Below are 26,575 nucleotides of genomic sequence, written 5' to 3'. Positions count from 1 at the left end.
GTTTGGTGTATAGTATTTCCAATACCAATTGGAACAGCACAGAGAAGGAATTCCCGCCTCGACATAGGCGTCGGCATATTATTTTTCAGTGGTAATTTTTCAGTTACCTACTTATTTTTACAATCATAGCAATTGATCACCCCATGAAAAAGTTATCTCAACTGAATTTTTCAACCATGGATAATTATGAAAAACTTAGAAATTTAAGGTAGTTGATTTCCGAGTCGAAAACTCTAAAATACAATGAAAACACAAATAATCACACAAACATATATTTACAATAGAGGCCAACAAAATTGCTAGAAAAATCAATATTCTTCTTCGCTATATTCGGATGAGGTGGAATCATCATCGGGTTGAATAACGATCGAATTTATGGAACTTTGCACATAATATTTGTTCTCTTCTTTTATAACGTGGGCCACACAGTTCTTCCACACATCACTATTACCTACTTCATTCACCACTCGCCTTATATTGTCAAGCACTACAGCATTCATAGTCGGTGACTGATTACATTTCCGCAAGCTTTCTTTCATTGTGGCCCAAACCATTTCGATTGGATTGAACACACAATACTATGGAGGCAAACGTAAGAGGATATGACCACGTGTTCCACACGTCGAATCAATAATATACTCTTTTTTGAAACTACGTTGTTTTATGGTCGCCAGTAATACCTTTTTCGTTGAAATCTTTTCGGGTATTTTCATGTCATGATTTCGCATTAAATCAACAATATCTGTTTTTTTGTGTTATTGTTTGGTATTGTAGTCAATAACCGAGAATGATAGGAAGCGTTATCCATGACAATAACCGAGTTTGGAGGAATATTTGGGAGAAGCTGCTCACTGAACCAGGTTTCAAATAAAGTGGTAATCAGCAGACGAATCTTTTATATTTTTGGCCGACAGAAGCAAAGCCTTAGGTACGAAACCACTTTCATTCCCGGCATGCAAAATTATAACAGGTTTTCCCCTTGAAGAAGGTGTGTTCAAAACACTTGGTTTCATCTACCCAGCCATATTTGACAACATCATGGGTGTCAAACCAAGTTTCGTCGAAGTAGATTATGTCTGCTGGATTCTCGACCTCAAATATTCTTGTCGGAGTTGAACAATGCGTGTCGATTCCATTATGACCATCCGATTGTTCAATTTTTTATATTTGAAACCACAAGACAATAAGATACCTCGTAGAGTTTCTGAAGATTTGTAATTGTAATCGGGATAGTCAAGTAATTTATCATTTCCAAGGTTGGTATTTAATTTTTTTGGTATATACCATAAATTATTCGCCGAATCACATCTTTAGTAGCACCATCAACGTTTGCGAATTTTTTATTCCTTTATTTTCGTTTCATTGCATGGTCAATGATATCCCCTATTTTAATAACTCGAAGAACTGTCGAACGAGATAGTTTCGTTAACTCGCATATTCTATTCACAATAGCATTCTGTGAAGTGTGATAGTTTTCCTTCTTCAAGCGCCCGGCACGTGTGTGTCTTAAGACACGCCCGAGGAAGCCATTGTATGGCGAAACACGTGTTGCGTTTTTGTAAAACTATCTAGTGAAAATCACACAATAAAGTGTTTTTAGAATACGTTAGAAAGTAGTTGTTTTCCGATAGACATTTTCCAGACTTTACTGTGTAAGTAGTTGGGAGAGATAAATGTTTCAAAATTCTTGTATCATTGATATCCGTTTTTTTCCATGCATTAGTTGGTATTCTATCAAATTTTCATGGAATGATAACTTGCATTATCATCACAATCATCAATACTTCCATTGTGAATATTACTGGAGTTTTTCCCAACACCAAACCATTATTTTAACACCTCGACATGTGTTTCGAATACCAAGTGATCATCTTCAAGAGGAAGATGAAGATTCTGATTTTCAGCAACTTTTCAAATATTTTTGCCATATTACTGATGAGTGATATGGGTCTATAATTTATAACTTTCATTTTAATTTCAAGAACTACACCTCATTACAAATCGTGAGGTGTAGTTTTTGAAATCACTATGGATCTTCATCAAGTAACGGCCGAATCAATCAGAAAACTTTCATTTTATTTCCCGTTTTATATGTGGGTTTTATGATGGGGTGTTTAAAAATATCCGGGAATATACCTGACTGCAAGGATTTGTTCAATATCAATTCAGTTGATAATCAACAAATTCTATTGATGTTTCAGATTTTATTCTATCAATACCAGGAGATTTTCCGGTTTTTAGCTTGAGTATTATTTTCCGTATTTCTCTTTCGTTGGTTTCTTCAAGATAGAACGAGTTGACTAAAGTGAGTTTTCTGTAACTATAATCCGGTCAATCTAGACATTGAAAGGTACATAAATTTACAACAAGATGCAAACGCGTGTAATTGTTCAAAACATAGTTAAAAATAAGATTTTAAAATTACGAATGATTGCGATGCCTGGAAAGAAAATTATTCGAGGTCAAAGGTAAAAAATCTTGAAAAAAAATGATTTTTCGCGATTTTCAGGAAAACGGTAAGTTTTATCATAAAATAACCTCAGATAAAAATTGGAGATCATAAAATTCTCTACAAAATCAAATCTATCAAATGAATCCTCCACTATTGGTGATTCAGCATTAGAACGTGACTGGCCTTGACAATGTGTACATGCCAGAGAACACAACAGTCCAACTTTTTTACAACCACATTTAGCGCTGCATCCCTTTTTACAGTTGCAAAAAATTGTGTTCAGCAGTTTTTCCGGCGCAGGTGGGAGTAAAGTCTGAATAGGTTCTAATGCATTGTCGACCAACTTCCAACCCCAGTCTTTTAAAAAAAAATCTGTTTTAAAATCTGTTTTTCCGTTAACCAGCTGTCGCACCCCTACGAACGACAACCCTCAGAAGTCGAAACTTGTGCGAGCTAAGGATTAACGAGGTCTTACCTTTTAACGTGTGATTCCTAACACGGGATCTAGCTGATAACTAAGCCACACTTGAACTTGGTAATATACCCGAAAAGATGTTGATGAGCAGCAAATGAGGTTGGAGGAAAACGAACTAATTGCACCTGTTTCTTATTTTTAGTGTTTTTTACGAAACATGAATGTCGATACTTATCTAAGCAGGTGTTTTTTTTTTCGGAGCTATGTACATAGAAAGAAGAAACTGAATCCCGTTGGTGATAATTTCTTGTTGAGTCGAATTACTTTTTTTGAAAACTTCAGCACATTGAACTAAATCTTGTTTTTCAAACATTTTAAAGACTGTTGCCATACCCCTCCTGTAAAATGCAGACGTCGTATCACATCCAGTTATTGCGTGTATTGCAGTTATTGCAAAAGTAGATAAACTTTTTGACGAATATATTATTTTGGTTTGACTTTCCCGGCTTTAGAAAGAAAATAGTTTTTTCAGGTGGAGTTCGAGCAGTAAAAAGTACGAGTAAGTCTATATCTTCACCAACAACAATAGTTGTATTTGTCAAATTAAATTGCTCTATAGCTGATTCAATAATCAGTACGTCGGCATCGTTATTAGCATGTTTAATCAATATATTTTCGCCAATAAACTTATCCTTCAACACTGAAATGAACCGAGATTTGTTGTGAGTATTTGCAAGAAATTTCTGTTGACTGGTATGAACTGTCATAAGTTCATCAAATAGAATATCGGAAGATGAAGATGTTGCTAAAGTTCGACGACGTTGTTCTGCAGCTTCAATATTTCTCGTGCAATCATCATAGCCATCAAATACGACCGTAATTCTGGCACCAAAATGTCTACGTACATACTAAACGTATTTAAAATAATGCTAAATGTTTCTTCACTATCCCACACAACACGATGTAGTAAGTATCCACCGTCAATGATGTATGTCGTATTAGTATTGTTAATTTCAAAATTGACCTGTTGGAGACAATCGTAAATGGCAGACTTCTGTGTTTCACGCATCCCGAGGTCATCAAACAACGATAAAGGGTAGGGAGCCAATTCATATTCAAAATATTTCTCAATTTCTTCTTGAAATGCTGCAGTAATACTCATGCGCTAGAACAATAATACAGGGTCAACAGGTACTTTTTCTTCGTGAACTTTTATAGTACTACTCATCGCTAAAAGAGGAACAACTTTGTCTGCGCGTTTAAATTAAATATCATTGAATGTTAGTCCAGTTATTTTCGCCATAGAGGCAAGTCCAACTTCACGAGCTTTATAACAGTTCATTTTATCATCACCACTTGCAATAGATATCATTTTATTTACCTCTGGAAAAGGGTCATGTATTGAGAACCACTCTAAAAGTTTTCGGATGTCTTTAGCATCTTTTTTTACTCTTTAGTCACTCGCATCAACATGCTGCTTGGTCGTATCCATCCTAAATTTTTCGTACACTTCGGGATCTATTGAACACAATTGAACAGGGAGACAGATGTTGGCTCAGGGTGACACTAGCGTACAAATTAAGGGACTGGATTTCATTCTACCTGATATTCATATATTTATACTTATGTATACCAATAGAAAAATATTTTTACTTAAATTACAACTTTATACGTGGCATACTTATGCATATAATGACGATTACAACTTTTCGACTCGTCGTATCTCAGAAACGGTGGCTCTAAGAAAAAAAAGTATTGATACAGTTTTTGTAGAGAATTTTATGATCTTCAATTCTTATCTGAGGTTATTTTATGATAAAACTTACCGTTTTCCTCAAAATCGCGAAAAACCAATTTTTTTCGAGATTTTTGACCTTTGACCTCGAATAATTTTTCTTCCAGGCATCGCAATCATTCGGAATTTTAAAATCTTATTTTTAACTATGTTTTGAACAATTACACGCATTTGCAGCTTGTTGTGAATTTATGTACCTTCACTCTTATTTTTTAGTCTAATTTGACCGGACTACTACTAGTACATTTTTTATTGAAGTAGCTAACTTTTGTTATCTAAAATATTGATGTTGATGTCTACCACGATTATATTTACGTCTTCTTTGTTATTGACTTTTTGTTCCAGAAAGTTATTAAGAGAGTTGTTGTATTCATACGGACATGTCGATGGGGATCTGTATATTGCTGTAATATTATAAACCCAAGGTGTGAAAAATGTGCTTATAAAAGAAAGTTATTTAGCCTCTGTTTGACTTTCACAAAAATATATGACCATATGCCTGTAAATAAATAATTATGAAAATCATTTCATTTCTCTGAAATCACGTTTTGTCAACTTTCACCTTTACAGTGTTATTATTGACAAACAATATTAGAAGAAGTAAAATAAATCGTTTTCTCTGATCCCCTGTACCTCTTTCAAGTGCTTGACTGAAAACCAATTATTATATACCTATTTAATATCAAGGGATCTTTTATTAAAGGTTCGATCACTGATCAATTTTCCGAGGAATATATGCACAGGATGTGTTAACAAACTCGAAGAAATAATGATGTTTATTGAAAAAGCAAATACTAATTGTGCTGGATTGGAAATGAAATCGATACCGAAGAAAGATATCAGCAAAACAATAGATACAACTGTTGAATACTATGAAGGGATTACTCGACGTGGATCACAAATTTGTCAGATTTGTTCATCTCCAAGTGATGTAACACCAATAAAAGAGGATGCATATTTTATTCAACTGATTCAGAATATTACCAATATTAATGTAAGTGTTTCGTTGATTGTGGATTCCCATTTCAATGCTCTTTTTTTTTTGGTTTTAGATTACTACCTATATCTTCACATGTAGCTCATGTGTACGCAATCTGGTGAAAATTTCTTCATTTGTCACTTCAATCTTGAACACTGAAGAGAAACTTCAAAATGTTATTTTGATATCTGGGGTGGACGAAACCAAAAGTTATCAGAATTCGATTGAAGGTCCATCAGCGAATAGAAATATGAGAGATGATGAAAGTTTTAAGCGAAATATAATATCGAAAGATGAAATAATCGAGAAAGATGATTTTGCAGATATAAGCGAAGAAATTATCGACGTCAAGAAAGAAAGTGTTCATGTTGAAGAAGAAGGTAGCATCGATGTCAAAGTAACAAACGGAAAAATGATTGGAAAAGATGATTTTGCAGATGAAAGTCAAGAAATATTTGACATTAAGGAAGAAATTATTGACATCAAGGAAGCCGTTATTGATATTCAAGATGGTAGCATCGATATCAAAGAAACAAACGAAAAAATAATTGAGAAAGATGATTTTGCAGATGAAAGTCAAGAAATGATTGACGCCAAGGAAGAAATTGTTGATACTGAAGAAGAAGGTAGCATTGATATCAAAGTAACAAACGAAAAAATAATTGGGAAAGATATTTTTGCAGTTGAAAGTCGAGAAATGAGTGACATCAAGGAAAAAGTTATTGACATCAAGAAAGAAATTGTTTTTCAGAAAGGTCATTCATATAATCATATGCTCATTCATAGCAAGGTATTTGAATGCCACATCTGCAAAAAACAAAGCATTTCCAGATCAACTTTCCGAAATCATCTTCGCTCTCATGGAGTAGGAAAACTGAATCAATGCGATCATTGTAAAATATACTTTAAACGAGCAAGTAGTCTAGAAAGACATATGCGCAGCCATGTTGAAGGTAAAAGGCACAATTGCGATTCTTGCAATATACAATTCGCTACAAAAACCACTTTCAATAAACACCTGCTACTTCACGACGAAGGAAAAACTCACGAGTGTGATACCTGCAAACAAACATTTCTTTCAAGAACCATGTTGCTGAAGCACTTACACCTTGATCACGGCATGAAACCACACGAATGTGAGGTATGCCAAAAATGTTTCCGTAAGAAAACAGGTCTACAGCGACATTTACTCGTCCACACTGGAGAAAAACCATTTGGATGTGAAGTTTGCCAAAAAAGGTTCAATCAAAAGGCGATTTTGAAGAGACACTTATCCACTCACATCAAAAACACCAATTTGAACGGTTCTTAACAAAAATATCAAACCATGAGAAGTAAAACGAGATATTTGAGGGACTATTATTGTTACAATAATAAAAAATTACACATGTTATGTATGTTTGGATGTGATAATAATACCTAAGCACATGTCAGCAAAAGTATTAAGTTTATTATTAGTGAACACACGCAATACAACATGAGTAATTGGATTAGGAATGGAGGTAACAACCAGGTTGAGGTTATAAGTTACAGATGTTACCAATATATTGCGAGAAAGAATTACGCAAGCATGTCGCGCCATTACTAGAACAACATTTGCCAAAGTTCGTGCAGACTTTGACAATAGGCTATATTATTGTTTACAAAACAACGGAACCCACTGTGAACATTTACTTAATTGACATTGTTAATACATTTTTAGCTCAACAAAAACCTCATTAAATATTCCATTTAAGCCAAAGTTTCACAATTATTGTTTCACCCTGTACAATTATTATTTATACCATTGGATAGCATTTTCTATAGTATTTAGAATGATGTATATCAAGTAGAGTTTTGCAATTTAAAATTCTTGAGTTTTGGTGGGTGGGACATAGGGGGTTGATGGGGGTGAGTTCTCTTTCATGTCACTTTAGTTTCCCCTACTATCCTAGAAACGGTTTCAAGCATTTTTCGATATCAGCTTTCGTTCGTGAGATATAGACCATTTTGAGGTTCAAAATTGACACACTGTATAGAGTGATTCAAGAGGAAGGTTTATATGTATATAACATGCATAATATAGTAGAGAAAAATGCCGTAAATAAACACATTTTTGCGCTTACATTGCAAACGCTTGCTGAACCTTACGACATAGATCAAAATAATATATTACAGTATTGTACACCTTAAATGATGCGATGATATGTGTTTGTCTCTTAGGGAAAACCCAAAATAACCTACGATAAATAATGGCTTATTTACGAAGCGATTTTAAGCAATACAGCATTATTCCTTATCCAATTAAGTGCCTCAAATACATTGTGCATTTAATATGTATCAATAAAGCCCTTTACATCATGTAATTTGAACAAATGTTTTCGAAAATATTGCAGATTTAAAATACAGAGACATCGCAGTTGTGGCGGTACCAGCCGGCTCCCCGGCCGGTACCGCCATTCATGAATACTTGAAGAGGAAAAACTGTCACAGAATGCTAGTGTGAATAGAATATGCGAGTTAACGAAACAATCTCGTTCGACAGTTCTTCGAGCCATTAAAATAGGGGATGGCATTGACCATGCAATGAAACGAAAACAAAGAAATAAAAAATTCGCAAACGTTGATGGTGCTACAAAAGATGTGATTCGGCGAACAATTTATGGTATATACCAAAAAAAAATGAAGTACCAACCTTGGAAATGATTTGGTATAAATTACTCGACTATCCCGATTACAATTACAAATCTTTAGAAACTCTACGAGGTGTCTTATTGTCTTGTCGTTTCAAATATAAAAAAAATTGAACAATCGGATGGTCATAATGGAATCGACACGCATTGTTCAACTCCGACAAGAATATTTGAAGCGAATGAAAAGCTACCGAGAATCCAGCAGACATATAATCTACCTCGACGAAACCTGGCTTGACACCCATGATGTTGTCAAATATGGCTGGGTAAACGAAACCAAGTATTGTGCTTTGAACACACCTTCTTCAAGGGGAAAACGTGTTATAATTTTGCATGCCGGGTATAAAAGTGGTTTCGTACCTAACGCTTTGCTTCTGTTGGCCAAAAATATAAAAGATTCGTCTGCTGATTACCACTTTATTCGAAACCTGGTTCAGTGAGCAGCTTCTCCCAAATATTCCCCCAAACTAGGTTATTGTTTTGGGTAACGCTTCGTATCATTCTCGGTTATTGACTACAATACCAAACAATAACACAAAATAAGCAGATATTGTTGATTTCATGCGAAATCATGACATGGAAATACCCGAAAAGATTCCAACGAAAAAGGTATTACTGGCGACCATAAAACAACGTAATTTCAAAAAACAGTATATTATTGATTCGATGTGTGAAACACGTGGTCATATTCTCTTGCGTTTGCCTCCATAGTATTATGTGTTCAATCCAATTGAAATGGTTTGGGCCACAATGAAAGAAAGCTTGCGGAAATGTTATCACTCACCGACTTTGAATGCTGTGGTGCTTGACAATATAAGGCGAGTAGTGAATGAAGTAGGTAATAGTAATGTGTGGAGGAACTGTGTGGCCCACGTTATAAAAGACGAGAACAAATATTATGTGCAAAGTTCCATAAATCCGATCGTTATTCAACCCGATGATGATTCCACCTCATCCGAATACAGCGAAGAATTAGCCGAAAAAGTAGTTTTCCGGCAGGCATTTCCAGAACCTACTCTGTAAGTATCTGAGAGAAATGAATGTCTTGAAATTTTATTTCGAAGTATTTATTTTCTTACACTGAAGCTTAAAGTTTCTGTATATAATAATGTCACGAATAAAATAAATTTAGTGTATGTCATGAAATTGGGCGATACTTGATGAAAATCCATGATAACTTGTTCAAGTGTAACACCAAAAAATCTCACCATGAAGTGATACTTTAAAAGTCTTGTAAGAAATGTTTGTGAAATATTATAAGATTATATTTTTGGTAACTCCAGTATTAGGTTTTGAAATTTACTTTATTAGGGAGATATTAAAAATTCGAAATTAGATGCTACCGCCATGGTGGTAAAAGTACAAAACATAGATATTTACATTGAATGTAGGTTATACGTTCCACTTTATCTGCAAACCAGTGTGTTTTGAGCCATTTTTATGAATATTTTAGTATTCAAGAGAACTGATTCGTGTTTGTAGTTCGTACAAATAATTTTAGGTATGCTGTTCACCAAATTACACATGTATGCGATGAAAAAATTGTAGGATATTTAACTAGTGATTTTAACAGTATTTTGTGTGCAGATAAAATAGCAAAAAAATTCATATCACCTATAGATAAGTCACAAATTTCACCTGATATGTTCTTATTAAATGGGTTTTTATGTTCGGTATGGGTTCGATGTTTCTGTATTATTATTATTATTATTACATTTAAATAAAGGCTGAGGACGAAGTCCTATGTAAGCCTAAAAACGAAGGATACCAACAAGTTAATACAATGCATGCAAAAAGAAAAGAAAAATAATTAATATATGCATAGAGCTACGAAAATCTTGAATTTGTTCTTAATAAGCTCAGCTACTCTAATTATTATAAGTGGACCATTTGTGGAGACTTGAAAGTTATTTCAATGTTTCTAGGTCAACAAAGTGGTTACACTAAGTTTCCTATGTGAATGGGATAGCCGTGACAGGAAACAACACTGTTAAGCAGGTGTGGTCAATAAGAAAGGGTCTTATTCATGGAGTTAAAAATGTTGAAAAACAAAGTTTAGTGGATCCCTAAAAAATTATACTTCCACCACTCCATACCAAATTGGGGCTAATGAAACAGTTTGTGAAAGCATTAGACAAAGAAGGAGATTGTTTCAAGTATCTTTCTCAAAAGTTTCCTGGTCTACCCGATGCGAAACTAACAAGTTAATACAATGCATGCAAAAAGAAAAGAAAACTAATTAATATATGCATAGATCCGATTAAGCAAATGTCTACTTTGCTTTTGAAACTGTTCACTGAATCGGAATTCATAACATCGATGGGTAAGTTATTCCATGTTTCGGAAATACGATTCACCAAAAAATATTGTCTCTGCCTCGTTGCGAATTTTTCCTTTTTTAATTTGAGTGTGTTACCACATAACCGCAATCATTGTTGAAAACAAAAAGTTCTTTCTGATTAGCATAGTTATACTTAGCTAGTCGACGTTGGTCAAAAGCTAGCAGTTGTGCCGTCCTCAGTCTTTCGGGATAGGTTGGACGCACTTCATCAAAAGTCATACGTGTGGCTCGACGCTGTACATTTTCCAAAAAGTCCCTATCGCGCACCAGAACAGGACACCACACTGGACCTGCATACTCCATGATTGGACGAACGTAGGTTTTGTAGAGTTTTATGGAACTTGAATATGATAGATGGAGGAACGTTTTGCAGATGAGGTAAATCAGTATGTTTGCGCGTTTGCATGTGGATATTATATGTTCGGACCAAATTAAGTCGGTATTAATAGTCACTCCCAAATCTACATGTGAACACTGTACGTGACGATTGACCGCGTATTGTGTACATATGGAGTGTATTGTTCTTTTCTTGATGAAGTACGACGCATTTGTCGACGTTAAGAGGTAGAAGCCAATCCTCGCACCACTGACTAATCGAGTTGAGGTTTTCTTGAAGGGAACGATGTTCGACTAAGGCATTTACATACAGTTTAGTATCATCGGCAAAAAACGACTTGCTGGACTTCATGTGATGAGCAAGATCACTTGCATAAACAACGAAGAGGAGCGGGCCAAGAACAGATCCCTGGGGAACTCTACTTGTGACTTGTCTGTGCGAAGAAAAAGAGTGACCCACTTTGACCGAGAAAGTACTATCTGTCATGTAATTTTCAATCCATAGGTTTAGTTGGCCTCGAATACCGTGTGTGTCAAATTTGTGCATTATATATAGCCTATATAAGCGGTAAACTGAGTCTGAATTATGGAGCTTTTATGTTGAACACGTTACTACACAATGTTAGTATATCTGAGGTAAAATACGGTTTTAATCTATTTATTTCAATAACAAAATGAATCTAAACTGGGAAAATCCAGTTCCTGCTGGAACAAGACATGTATGTGTCAGTCTGTCTGCCCCCTCCCTAAAAAAAAAGAAGTTTGAAAGCTATACTTCTTCACAATGGGAACCAATAAGCTTCTGTGCCTGTTGGACACTCATTCCATTTGAAAGAATGCTACGAAAATCTTGAATTTGTTCTTAATAAGCTCAGCTACTCTAATTATTATAAGTGGACCATTTGTGGAGACTTGAAAGTTATTCCAATGTTACTAGGTCAACAAAGCGGTTACACTAAGTTTCCATGTTTCCTATGTGAATGGGATAGCCGTGACAGGAAACAACACTGTTAAGCAGGTGTGGCCAATAAGAAAGGGTCTTATTCATGGAGTTAAAAATGTTGAAAAACAAAGTTTAGTGGATCCCTAAAAAATTTTACTTCCACCACTCCATACCAAATTGGGGCTAATGAAACAGTTTGTGAAAGCATTAGACAAAGAAGGAGATTGTTTCAAGTATCTTTCTCAAAAGTTTCCTGGTCTACCCGATGCTAAACTAAAAGAAGGAGTCTTCGTTGGGCCTGACATAAGAAAACTTTTAAAAGATGAAAGCTTTGTCACTAAAATGGAAATTAAAGAAAAAAAATGCCTGGAACTCGTTTATACAGGCTTTCTTGGAAACAAAAAAGACCCAAACTACATAACTTTGGTTGCTGAATTGATGCAAAACTACAAAATGCTGGGCTGCAACATGGGTGTCAAAGTCCATTTCTTACACTCACATCTGGACTACTTTCCCGAAAATCTAGGGACTCTGTAAGTGAGGAACAAGGAGAACGGTTCCATCAAGACATAAAAGAAATGGAACGCAGATACCAAGGTCGGTGGAATGTTAACATGATGGCAGACTACTGTTGGATGTTAAAAAGGAAAAATTTACAAGAACACAGCCGAAAAAGTACCAAAAGAAGCTTTGACGGAAAAAATACGTTTTTTCAAAGACTTATAATCACTTTGCAAACACTTGTGTATCACTATTATACTTAGTTTAGCTATGTAAGTATTGTTTTTTTTTCTTTTACTTCATGTTAAAATAATAAAAATAAATCCACAATTCCTGTTTTTTTTTGTACTTTTTCAATTATTTCATCCTTATTTTGTAGGCAAACCTTACGTGACAGATAAAAACAAATGTCATTTTTGAAATCAGCGCAAAAAACTACATAAAGACCAGTAAGTTTTTTTTCAGAGCTGTGTTATCTATACTAGTCTTGAGTTAATATTTTTTCGAATTATGTATATTTTCAAAGGTATTTTCAATTTTTTGTAGGAATGATTCAAGCTCCCCCGATTTTTTGGTTTATTATGTAATTGATTGATTGAGTGATAAGTGAGTAACGTTTGAGTATTGAAGATTTATGTAAACCGAAACATGTTTTTTCAAAGTTCTTTGAACATATAGAATAACTTACCTAATGGAGACAAAATTATTCATATCCATCCTATACTAATTCCCACTACAACTTTCAGTTGATTTTTTTCGTCACATTGAGGTTCATAGTACTGATAATTTCACCTCGATTCTGAATACATACTCATCAATGGTTGCCAAGATAGACAATGTAATTGTCTCTAACTCACAACATCAACATCGACAACAGGGGGAGTACCACTTATTTTCAATTCCTGATACCTTTTATTCCCATTACGAGTATTTTTGTTTTAGGTTGCTTTTCCTATTTGATAACATGAAAATTATTGAGTACCCCAGAATAAGGTAGTGTTCAATACAGAAGCTACCAGCCAAATTGAATGTTTGAAGGAAAGTGTCTATATTAACCAGTTTATATACCAAATATTCAAAAAATAGATGATATATTCAATATCATCGATTTCAATTTCACCAATGAATCATAAAATTTTACAATTTTTTAGACCTCCTTCAATCTACTCCGAAATTTTGTACACCTGTGAAGCTACAATATAATTTTCTTCTACCAATGCCAATCAGTTCGTCACTGTCCTAATGGTTTTTCAATCTAAGTAGATATTTTCTTAAAGGTACCGCAAATGATCAATGTCCCGAGGAATATATGCAATGGATGCGTAAATCAGCTTGAAGAGATATTGATGTTTATTGAAGTTGCCAAGACTAATGATGCCAATATGGAACTAAAATCGATTCTAGAAAAAGACATTGAATATCCATTGAAAGTGTGGAAAATCTGAGTTGAGGATAATAAATGATGGATCAGTTGATGAATATAAGAAGGAAGACAGATTCAGAGAGGGAAGTGTAATGTGTCGCATTTGTTCATCTACAAGTAATGGAACGTGAATCAATAGGGAATCACATCTGACTCAACTGATTCAAAATGTTACCAACATAGATGTAAGTGTCTTGCACTCGAACATTTCAATTTCAATAATTTTAATTTTTTTAGGTTAAAAATGAAATCGTCACATGTGTTGTATGTATAGACAAACTGGAAAAAATGTCAGCATTCATCACCTCGTCTTTAGCCAATGAGAGAAAACTAGATAATGCTATTAGCATAGAGTGTATTGTGAAAACAGAAAATGTTTCAAATTGCATCAAAATTGAATCTTCTACATGTGGAGATTTCATTCCTGAAGGGGATTTCGAACAAAATGAAATTACAAAGAAGAAAGAATTTGTAGATGTAAAAAAAGAATTTACTGAGGTCAACAAAGAATTTTTTGACATCAAAGAAGAAAGAATGGATGTCACCGAGGATGCGAATAAACTGTCAACTCCATCAGTGCAATCCTACGAAAGCGAATCCGAATTACACACGCCAATTCTCCCTAGAAATTGCCGCCTATGTATGTATTGTCAAGGGGTGTTTACAACTAAGTCAGATTTCAAAAGACATGTAGAATCTCCCAATGAAAAAAAACCATTCCAGTGTCAATTATGCAAAGACATATTCCCTCTGAAGTGTCAGTTGAAAGGTCATCTGCTAAATCACCCTGAAAAAAAGCCTCTCCAGTGTAATATTTGTAAGAAAAATTTCGACGAGAAGCGTGAAGTGACTATCCACTTACTCAGTCACACCAAAGAATTACCATTTCAATGGGATGTTTGCCAAAAACGTTTTCACCTGAAATCAAGGTATCAAGAGCATATAAACAGGCACAAAGCCGCAGGAGAGAAGCCTTTTAAATGTAAATACTGCCAAAAAGATTTCGCAGAAAAGCATAATTTGAGCGTCCATTTGATCTCTCATTTTCCACACGAATGTGGTAGGTGTGACAAAAGATTTTCCCACGAAATAAATTTTTACTCATCCACATTAACAATAGAAATTTTCAATGTAGATTGTGCGAAAAAGTTTATTTCTGAAAAAACATTGGAAAAAGCATTTTCAATGTCACCCAAGAGAGATGCCGTATCAGTGCATGTACTGCAAGAAAACGTTTGTAAGGTCGAGTATTTTGGAGAAACATATTATCATTCATGATGACAAAACATTATACCGGTGTGACCTTTGCAAAGCATGTTTTACTACAAAGTATCTTTTGCTCCAGCATAGGCGTATGCACCACCACGTAACTTTCATTGCACGTCTCGTATGAGACGTGCAATGAAAGTTACAATGCCGTCATTAGTTTGCAGATGCACCACCTTAGACATCCAGATCATAAGTAACACATGTTATGCTGCAAAGTTTCATGTTCACGACATTTTATGAAAAAAATACAAGCAAGAGCAGATTCCTTAGAGCCTTTTATTTCCTGCATAGTTTGCTATCCCACACTAGTAAAGGCAGTTGAAGTAAAATAGATACTATTAGGTCGTTTCAAAAGTTTTGTCCTTTTTTATATGTTTTTGTAGCCATATCTCAATAAAGGTTTATTCTACTGTGTTGGGCTGTTAAGAATTCATTAAATCCTAGTTACATTTCGATACATTTATTACATTACATTACATTTTTATTTATTTTTTTATTATAATAAGTACATTCGATTCCTTTCTTGAATTTCCCTTGCTTGCTATCCAGTACGGCCAATTCTATCATACATTGTTTGTCGTAGTAGTCAACAATATGTGTAATTTGTCACTATTTTAATATCAATCCTTCAAGAGAATTGGTGAAGATTTGTCGATGATCGATTTAAATGGATATGGGATATGGCTAAGGTATGTGGATGATGTTTTCGCAATATTCGATAACAAAAAATCGAATATTGAGGACTTTGTTTCCTGTTTTAATTACAGATTTCCATCAATAAAATTCACGTATGAGCAACTGAATGATGACTTGTCATCATGTAAATTGAAACTTTGCCTTTTATCTTCATATAATAAATGAACTGTTCCTGATTAATTTGCTTTAACAGGAACAGGAACAAATTAACTTTGTACTGGGTGCCAGGGCATTCAGGAATCACAGGTAATGATAAAGCTGATGAATGCGCTAGACGTGGATCATCAACTTCATATGAACCAGCTCTGGGGGTATCAAAATCACTGGTACGAAACCAGATTAGGATATGGACCAATAAGAAGCACACAGAGTACTGGACAAAAGTACCTGGCAACAAACAGTAGAACCTTCATTGGGGAACCGTCCGAGAAAAGAACCGAAGAACTACTTCAATATAGTAGGGATCGACTCAGAATAATTACAGGGTTACTAACCGGTCATTGCCCGCTCAGAGAACACCTGAATAAAATGGGGCTGTACAATGGAGACCTCAGCTGCAGATTATGCAACGAAGGGATAGAAACAGCTTTACACATCTTATGTGAATGTGAGGCACTGAATCACAGGAGGCAGGCAATATATGGACGTATGAAATTACGTCTAGAAGAATATGACGAACATCCAACACGGAACCTGTACAAACTAGTACAGGAAACGAGACTGATGGAATGGGTGTCATGAGAAGATGGGAGAACAAACGCAATAAGCCCAAGAGGCTGCAGTGTTTCCTGGAGACTTGGATTCAAATGGACAAGTCAGACAGCTCCCAAGGTATATAAAAAAAATTTGCTTTAAATGTATTAGAAGATAATAAAGACGATATTAATATTTTTATTAGTATATGAGAATCAGAAAAAAGTTTGAACCATCAATGCCCTTCAATGTGACATATGGACAAAAAGATCTCATTGCAGTGACATCAATTCTCATTATTTTCCTAGAAAATATTATTTTAGGATTGAAAGAGTATCTAGATGAACGAAAGCCCTGAATTATGTAATTGAAAATTAGGAAAGTTGTATCCACTACTTCGGCCATGTTATGTGATTGAAATACCTTCAACAAATAGGTTCCACTTCAGACAATCTGCATTACTTTAACCTTACACACCCAAAACTCAAAAAAGTAATTGCAAAGAAAAAAGTAATTTTATAATGAAAAACTTAAGAATGAGATCGCTCTGATTTTATTCAAAACTTGCATTAATTTCACAATAATGCCTTATCTTTTTTGTTTCTTTGATGTTAGTTCTTTTGGTGTTGGTTTCTTTTGATGTTAGCTCTTTATTTCCTAGGGTCCCAATTCCACAGACCTTACAATATCTCGGAGAATTACTAAGGAAAAATGATTTCAATAATAACTAAATTGATGAATTCGTTTCTCTCACTAATTTGTGTATGAAACAAAACCGATTCCAGATAGAAGGTTGCTTTTATGAACAACAGGAGGGAACTGCTATGGGTAACCCCTTGTCCCCCTACCTGGCAAACCTGTTCATGAGCTGATTCGAAATGGAAACCAAAGAAAAGTCAAAGTATTTTCCTAGGATATGGCTAAGGTATGTGGATGATGTTTTCGCAGTATTCTATAACAAAAAATCGAATATTGAGGACTTTGTTTCCTGTTTAAATAACAGATTTTCATCAATAAAATTCACGTATGAGTTAGAAAATAAAGGACAACTTCTATTTCTTGACGTTTTGGTAATGAGGAGCCAATATGGAGAGCTAGAATATGTTGTATTCAGAAAGGAAACAAGCACGTGCAGGTACATTCTTGACACATACTGTGGACAGCACAAACATGCTGCCCTGAATTTTTTAGTGCATCATCTTTTGACTTTTCCTCTCACACAAGGGAGGTTCACAAAAGGAAAACATATAATACAGGAAATAGCAGCCAGTTATGGTTTCTCGAGGGGTATTGTAGATATAAAAAGGAAGAAAAAGTTTAGGTTAAGAATGAACGAAATCTTGACTTTTAGAAACGACAAAAACCAAGATAAATATATCTCAGTTCCATACCACCAATACACGAAGAACTTTGGAAATATTTTCAAGGAACTAGGTGTGAAAGTGGTTTTTAAAACAAGTCGTACACTAGAGAGCTTTTTAGGAAATCCAAAAGACAAAGTTGAGAATTCGGAAAAGTCTCGAATTTACACAATTAAGTGTAAGGACTGCCATGCAAAATATTACGGACAGACAAAAAGATCTCTTAAAATGAGATATAAGAAACACTTAGCACACTTAAATATGGAAGACCTGAAAAATCAGCAGTCGCCCATCATATGGGCGACGAAACTATTCCATAGACTTTAGTTTATTAGAATAAGTTACACAACGGGCATCTAAATGCTATGGGAGTTTAGAAATAAGTAATTTTGAAAATATGGTGGATGGTGGAGCAATACCCAATGGTATACTATATAGCTTAAAATAATATTTTAATTATAAGATTTACCTGACTATTATATATGGACAACATATTGTGAAATTAATTTAAAACTAGTAAATAAGGCAATATTGTGAAATTAATTTAAGACACAGGTACCTAGAGGAGGTATCTATGGTATAGATAAGGATAACTTTGTAAATATATTTCCTTTTGATGATCGAAACAATAGTTGAGGTGGTAAAAAAAACGGTTTGGTATTGATAAAAAACTCCACTAATATTATGTAGTTGAAAATTAGGGAAGCTGTCTCCACTACTTCAGCCATGTTATATGATTGAAATGCCTTCAACAAATAGGTTTCACTTCAGACAAAATCTGCGTTACTCTAAACTTGCACACTTAAAACTCACTACATTTTTTTTGTTTTGTTTTTAATTTATTTTACAATTAGAAAAAAAATGGTTGTTGATAAAAATTTTTGGCTGACGATATCAAGTGGGAAAATTCTGAATGATACTCGAATTACTAGATCTTTTATTTTCTTTATCGTATTTCAGTAGGTACGTGTAAATTTTGTTAAAACTATCAATATCAGTTCGTTTATTAATTGAATGTTCTTCGTTGTTAATATGTATCATTTCCAAAAATAAAAAAAAGTAATTCGAGTATCATTCAGAATTTTCCCACTTGACATTGTCAGCCAAAAATTTTTATCAACTATCATTATTTAATGTTTTTCTATCTGTTTTTGAACCTTTTTATATTTTATTCTCACGTTAGTAAGTTCTCCATATTTATATATTTTTCACAAGATATATAATCTCATTATTATAGTTGTCCTGGCGAAGGTGTGAAATATACCGAAAGCTTGACATATAACAAAGAGTTTTCTTTGTAACAACAGCCCAGCTATTGACTGCAACCTCACGAATTGAGGTTGCAGTCAAGGTTGGGCATCGTCAGTACCGGGCAGAATAGTACTTATCTTTTCGTGAAATTATTTTCCAGCAGCTCCACTGTATTAACCTTTCCCGATATATATGAGATAATATTCTATCAATGCCAATCAGTTTATCACTGTCCCTAATTGTTATTCAATCTTCAATCTAAGTAGATATTTTCTTAAAGGTACCGCAAGTGGTCAATGTCCCGAGGAATATATGCAATGGATGTGTAAATCAGCTTGAAGAAATATTAATGTTCATTGAAGTTGCCAAGATTAATGATGCCAACATAGAAATAAAATCGATTCTAAGAAAAGACGTCGAATATCCAAATCGTATTGAAAGTGGAAAAACTGAGTGCAGGATAACAAATGTTGAATCAGTTGATGAATATAAGAAGGAAGACAAATTCAGACAGGAAAGTGTAATTTGTCGTATTTGTTCATCTACAAGTAATGGATCTCGAATCAAAAGGGAATCGCATTTAACTCAACTGATTATAAATGTTACTAACATAGATGTAAGTGTCTTGCACTTGAAAATTTCAATTTCAATAATTTCAATTTTTTCAGGTTGAAAATGAAATCTTCACATGCGTTGTATGTATAGACAAACTGGAAAAAATGTCAGCATTCATCACCTCGTCTTTAGCTAATGAGAGAAAACTAAACAATGCTATTAGCATGGAGTGTATTGTGAAAACAGAAAATAATTCAAATTCCATCAAAATTGAATCTTCTACATGTGGAGATTTCAATTCTGAAGGGGACTTCGAACGAAATGAAATTACAAATGAGAAAGAATTTGTAGATGTGAAACAAGAATTTACTGAGATCAAGAAAGAGTTTTTCGACATCAAAGAAGAAAGAATAGATGTCAGCGAGGAGGCGAACGAACTGTCAACTCCAACAGTGCAATCCTACGAAAGCGAATCCGAATTACACACGCCAATTCCCCTTGGAAATTCGTTCCAATGTAAATTTTGTCAAGGCGTGTTTGCAACTAAGTCGAATTTGAAACGACATATAGATTCTTCCAATGAAAAGAAGCCATTCCGGTGTCAATTCTGCAAAGAAGTATTTATTCAAAAGTGTCAGTTGAAAGGTCATCTACTGACTCACACTGAAAAAAAAAGCCTCTCCAATGTCATTTCTGCAAAAAATTTCTGCCTGACAAGGATACTTTGAAAGAACATTTACTCACACATAGTGAAACTACTGAAAACAAAAAGGCATTCCAGTGTAATATTTGTAAGGAAAATTTCGACGAGAAACGTGAACTGACTGTCCACTTACTCAATCACACCAAAGAATTACCATTTCAATGTGATGTTTGCCTAAAGCGTTTTCCCCTGAAATCAAGTTATAAACAGCATATGGTCAGGCACGCAGGAGAGAAGCCTTTTAAATGTGAATACTGCCAAAAAGATTTCGCAGAAAAGCATAATTTGAGCGTCCATTTGATCTCTCACACTGGAGAAAAACCACACAAATGTGATTGCTGTGAGAAAAGATTTTCCCACAAAAGTAATTTATACCGTCATTTACTCACCCACACTAACAAACGGGATTTTCAATGTAGTTTGTGCGAAAAACGTTTTCTTCTCAAAACACATTTGAAAGAGCATTTTCGATGTCACACAGGAGAAAAAGCCGTTCCAGTGCCAGTACTGTGAAAAATCGTTCGTAAGGTCGAGTATTTTGAAGAAACATATGATCATTCATGTTGACGATACAGAAAACAGGTGTGCTATTTGCAATGAATTTTTCGCTACAAAGTATCTTTTGCGCCAGCATAGGCTCACCCACGAAGAAAAAATGCTTTATACGTGTGAGACGTGCAATAAAAGTTACACTGCCGTCAGCAGTTTGCGGATGCACCACCTTAAATACCCAGATCATAAGTAACACATGTTATGCTGCTTAGTTTCACTGTTCACGACATTTTATGGAAAAACTCCAAGCAAGAGAAGATTCCATCGAGCCTGTTATTTCCTGCATAGTGTGCTATCCCACACTAAAAAAGGGAAGTTGAAATGAAGTCCATTCAATGTCATGTGTTTTGTAGCTCCATATGTGAATAAATGTTTATTCTACTATGTCGTGCTGTTAAGTATTTATTAAATCCTAGTTACATTTCAATACATTTCCTCATTTTTATTTTATTATAATAAGTAGATTCAACCCCTTTCTTGGATTTCCCTTGCGTGCTATCCAGTACGGTCAGTTATATCATATATTGTTTATCTAAGTAGTCAATAATATGTGTAATTTGTTGCTATTATAATATCAATCTTTTGAGTGAATTGGTGAAGATTTGTCTATTATCGATTTAAATGGTTATGAGAATCAGAATCAAGTTTGAACCATCTAATTTATCTTCAATGTGAGATGGGCACAAAAAGATCTTGATGCAGTGACATCAATTCTCATTATTTTTTCAGAAAATAATCAGTAAAAAGTTATAGTGGAAATTATTTTAGGATTGAAAGAGTATGTAAATGAACAAATGTCCTTAATTATGTTGTTGAACTTGTGATGCACTGTTTGGAATCTTTGGTGTAGTACCTAATAAATATTATTAGAGGTTCTTCCAACACCAAACCGTTATTTTAACACCTCGATACGTTTTTTGATCACCAAGTGATCATTTTCAAGAGAAAGATCAAACTCAATATACTTACAATGTTATCCTTATTTATACCAAATTAATTTCACAATATTGCCTTATCTTTTTTTGTTTCTTTGATGTTAGTTCTTTTGTTTTTGGTTTCATTTGATTTTAGTTCCTAATTTCCTAGCGTCCCAATTCCACAGACCTTACAATACCTCAGGGAATTACTAAATAATAATAATTTCAATAATAACGAAATTGATGAATTCGTTTCTCTTACTAATTTGTGTATGAAACAAAACCGATTCCAGGTAGAAGGTTACATTTGTTAACAACAGGAGGGAACGACTATCGTTAACCAATTGACCCCCTAACTGGCAAACCTGTAGAGGAGCAGATTCGAAATGGAAACCAAAGAAAAAAAGTAGTTTCCTAGGATATGGCTGAGGTATGTGGATGATGTTTTCGCGATATTCGGTAACATAAAATCGAATATTGAGGACTTTGTTTCCTTTTTTAATAATAGATTTCCATCAATAAAACTCCCTTATGAATTAGAAAATAAAGAACGTATTCTAAAAACACTTTATTGTGTGGTTTTCACTAGATAGTTTTACAAAAACGCAACACGTGTTTCGCCATACAATGGCTTCCTCGGGCGTCGATTAAGACACGCCCGAGGAAGCCATTGTATGGCGAAACACGTGTTTGTGTTTTTGTAAAACTATCTAGTGTCTTAATCGACGCCCGAGGAAGCCATTGTATGGCGAAACACGTGTTGCGTTTTTGTAAAACTATCTAGTGAAAATCACACAATGAAGTTTTTTTAGAATAAGTTAGTTATGGATTTTTATCAAGTATCGGCCGATTCCATCATATATAGAAAATAAAGGACAACTTCCATTTCTTGACGTTTTAGTAATGAGGAGCCAATATGGAGGGATAGAATGCAATGTATTAAAGGAAACAAGCACGTACAGGTATATTTCTGACAGTTTACATCACTGTGGACAGCAAAGACGTGCTGGGCTGAATTTTCTAGTGCATCGTCTTTTGACTTTTCCTCTCACATATGAAAGGTTCACAAATGAAAAATGTACAATACAAGAAACAGCAGGCAGTAACGGTTTCTCGAGTGGTATTGTAGATGATATAATAAGGAAGAAAAAGTTTAGGTTAGGAATGAACGAAATCTCGACTTTTATAAACAACGAAAACCAAGATAAATATATCTGTTCCATACCAGCAATACACGAAGAACTTTGGAAAGATTATCAAGGAACTAGGTATGAAGGAGGATTTTAAAACAAGTCTTTTGTGATCTTTCTAAGGCGTTCGATTGCGTTGATCATAAGATATTGCCAAGAAAAATTCACCAATACTGCTGCAGAGAAATGACGCTCAAATGGTTTGAATCTTATCTTTCAGAAAGGGATCAAATGGTAAGAACAACAGGACTTTCAGAAAAAAAAGAGAAATTTTGTGTGGTATTCCACAAGGATCAGTTTTAGGACCCATCATATTCTCATTATATGTCAATGACATTGCAAATTTGAACGTTTCTGGAAATTTCACGCTTTTCGCTAATGACACGACGATATTGTGGAACAAAAAAACTAAAATGATTTACATAATGCAATAGATACTGATATGAAAAAAATCAAGTAGTGGTGTGATGCTAATTTGCTATCCTTCAATATCACTAAAACAAACATTTTATCATTCAGATGTGCTCTTGATGAACTGTCATTTGGTGATAACTTAGTGATCAAGAACGAGAACCAATCTAAATTTCTATGTATTCATATTGACAATAAGCTCAAATTTATTGAACATATCAAACAACTTGAGAGTAAAATTTGTTCTGGATGTTATGCAGTGAAAGTAACTTCATTAAATTTGGGAATCAAAATTTCTAGAACGGTGTATTACACCCTCGTTGAATCCCACCTACGTTATGGAATACTATTTTGGGGAGTATGCAATTCATCAGCACTTCTGTCTTTATTAGTACTGCAGAAACGGGCTATCAGGTATATGTGTAAGATTAAACCTCGTGATTCGTGCAGACACAAATTCATTGAGCAAAAGATTTTAACAGTGATTGCTTTGTTCATTTTGGAATCGGTTTGCCTCATTTACATAAATATTTCCCTATTTGAGGCTTAATGCCATTCTTATAGCACCCGTTCCACCGCGTTGAAATCACCAATTCCTCTAACAAATTTGGTTAAGAATTCTATTTATTAAAATATGGTTAAGTTGTTTAATCACTTGCCCTCAGATATAAGACAGGCAAATTTGACCAACTAATTGTTTAGAATAAGAGTAAAAATATTTTTGGCTGATAGGCCCTATTATAATTTCCAAGAGTTCTATAATGATAAATTTACGTTACAAAATGTGCATATTTGAATTTAGGTTATATAAGATTTTTGTTTATATTCTTGTTTGGATATAAATGTTTGATTGTCTGGTGCAATGGGTGTGTTTATTCATGGAATATTATATATAAGTATATATGATAATATTTTTAAACAAGTCTGTACACAACCATGTTGATACCAAATTTCGGCGTTGAACTATAATGTATGTTCTAACTTTACTTTTTTGTAGGTGTTTTTATATTCACATTTTATATTTCTATATTTACATTTGTATTTATTTTCACAAGCTTTGGCCACAAGATTTATTCTTGATGACAATAAAGTATATTGTTATTATTATACAATAGAGAGCTTTTTATGAAATCCAAGAGACAAAGTCGAGAATTCGGAAAAGTCTGGAATTTACAAAATTAAATTTAGGGACTGTGATGCAAAATATTATGGACAGACAAAAAGATCTATTAAAAGAAGATATAAGGAGCACTTATCACATTTAAAATATGAAAGAGCAACAAAACCATTCCATAGACTTCAGTTCATTAAGATTAGTTACACAAGTTAGCAATAACAGGGATCTAGATGCCTATGAGAGTGTAGAAATAAGTAAACATGATAATTTTAATTATTAGATTTACCTGACTATTACATAAGGACACATTTATTTGAGACTAGTAGATATAAGACAATATCTGTTTTGAAAAATCTGTTTAAAATCTGTTTTTTCCGTTAACCAGCTGTCGCACCCCTACGAACGACAACCCTCAGAAGTTGAAACTTGTGCGAGCTAAGGATTAACGAGGTCTTACCTTTCATCTTGTGATTCCAACACGGGTTGGACAATAGCAAGTGAAGATCGATCGTTCATACTAGGGCTTGAACCACCGACCAACACGGCAGTCAATTCGAGTGAGTGAACAAATCACCCACGCCGAACCGCTTGGCTACCGACCGACCGATATTGTGAAATTATTTTGACACTTAAGACACAGGTAGATACCTAGAAGAGGTATCTATGGTATAAATAAGGATAACATTGTAAATATATTTAGTTAAATATTCCTCTTGAAGATTATCACTTGTTTATTTTAACACCACGTGTCGTGGTGTTAAAATAACGGTTTGGCGTTGAGAAAAAACTGCAGTAATATTATGTAGTTGAAAATTAGGGAAATTGTCTCCAGTACTTCAGCCATGTTATATGATTAAAATACCTTCAACAAATAAGTTCCACTACAATTTGCATTACTCTAACCTAACACACCTAAAACTCAAATAAATAATTGCAATGAAAAAAGTAATTTTATAATGAAAATCAAAAACTTAAGAACGAAATGGCTCTGATTCCACTATTGCATGTCGCACTAACTTAATGATAGATCGATAGATTTTATTGACTACGTAATATAATACATCTGTAATAGGACGAGCGCGGTGGATAAGATTATCTTCCATGGTGAAATGGAATGATTTGAATTCATACAACATATAAGACACTAACACTAAAAATAAATTAAATTTCGGAGTCATAAAAGACTCATGAATAGCACTGTGAAAAGTGGTTAATTATCGAATATATTTAATTCCATAAACTCGTTTATGGAATAGAAACAACTTTTGAGTATTGCCTTTTTGATTGTATATTTAAATTTGTTTATGTTCATATTCTTCCAAGGCAGTTTATTATACAATTTCATATCTATGGGAAACACATGGTAACCAAGTATTGTCCATCCTTACACTTGGTTGCACTATACTGATGATGGGCCACTTCCTTGAGGGCTATGTCCAATTATTACCTTCTGTATCTATATCAAGACACCCAATAATCTTCATAATCAATCGATCTACTACGAAATATTTTACACCTGTGAGCTTCAAGATAATATTATTCTACCAATACCAATCAGTTTATCATTGTCCTAATGGTTATTCAATCTTCAATTTAAGTAGATATTTTCTTAAAGGTACCGCAAGTGATCAATTTCCCGAGGAATATATGCAACGAATGCGTAAATCAGCTTGAAGAAATATTGATGTTTATTGAAGTTGCCAAGACTAATGATGCCAACATGGAAATAAAATCGATTCTAAAAAAAGACATTGAATATCCAAATCGTATTGAACGTGGAAAATCTGAATTGAAAATAAAAAATGATGGATCAGTTGATGAATATAACAAGGAAGACACATTCAGACAGGAAAGTGTAATTTGTCGCATTTGTTCATCTGCAAGTAATGGAGCTCGAATTAAAAAGGAATCACATCTAACTCAACTGATTCTAAATGTTACCAACATAGATGTAAGTGTCTTGCACTCGAACATTTCAATTTCAATAATTTCAATTTTTTCAG

The 26,575-nt window shown here is 34.1% G+C and overlaps 2 protein-coding genes across 2 annotated transcripts in view; both read left to right on the top strand.

The window, feature by feature from the left end:
* LOC111508858 (uncharacterized) overlaps positions 1-7,080 on the top strand; it is a 59,941-nt gene extending 52,861 nt beyond the window's left edge. Inside the window, exons 2-3 of the mRNA XM_074182360.1 lie at positions 5,366-5,656; positions 5,715-7,080. Coding sequence (XP_074038461.1) covers positions 5,366-5,656; positions 5,715-6,953 — 1,530 coding nt within the window. The 3' untranslated portion in view covers positions 6,954-7,080. The remainder of the gene's footprint in view (positions 1-5,365; positions 5,657-5,714) is intronic.
* Positions 1-26,575, top strand: part of LOC111508847 (uncharacterized) — a 37,022-nt gene that overhangs the window by 1,869 nt on the left and 8,578 nt on the right. Inside the window, exons 2-7 of the mRNA XM_074186565.1 lie at positions 13,712-14,042; positions 14,095-14,917; positions 19,408-19,743; positions 19,796-20,894; positions 22,756-22,816; positions 26,188-26,523. Coding sequence (XP_074042666.1) covers positions 20,599-20,894; positions 22,756-22,816; positions 26,188-26,523 — 693 coding nt within the window. The 5' untranslated portion in view covers positions 13,712-14,042; positions 14,095-14,917; positions 19,408-19,743; positions 19,796-20,598. The remainder of the gene's footprint in view (positions 1-13,711; positions 14,043-14,094; positions 14,918-19,407; positions 19,744-19,795; positions 20,895-22,755; positions 22,817-26,187; positions 26,524-26,575) is intronic.

The sequence above is a fragment of the Leptinotarsa decemlineata genome, unplaced genomic scaffold, assembly GCF_025532065.1.
Source record: "Leptinotarsa decemlineata unplaced genomic scaffold, Ldec_3_MD MMD2_P_RNA_scaffold_2, whole genome shotgun sequence".
NCBI classification, from domain to species: Eukaryota; Metazoa; Arthropoda; class Insecta; order Coleoptera; family Chrysomelidae; genus Leptinotarsa; species Leptinotarsa decemlineata.
The sequence above is the reverse complement of the archived record's forward strand: the minus strand, read 5'-3'. Positions and strand labels throughout refer to the sequence as shown.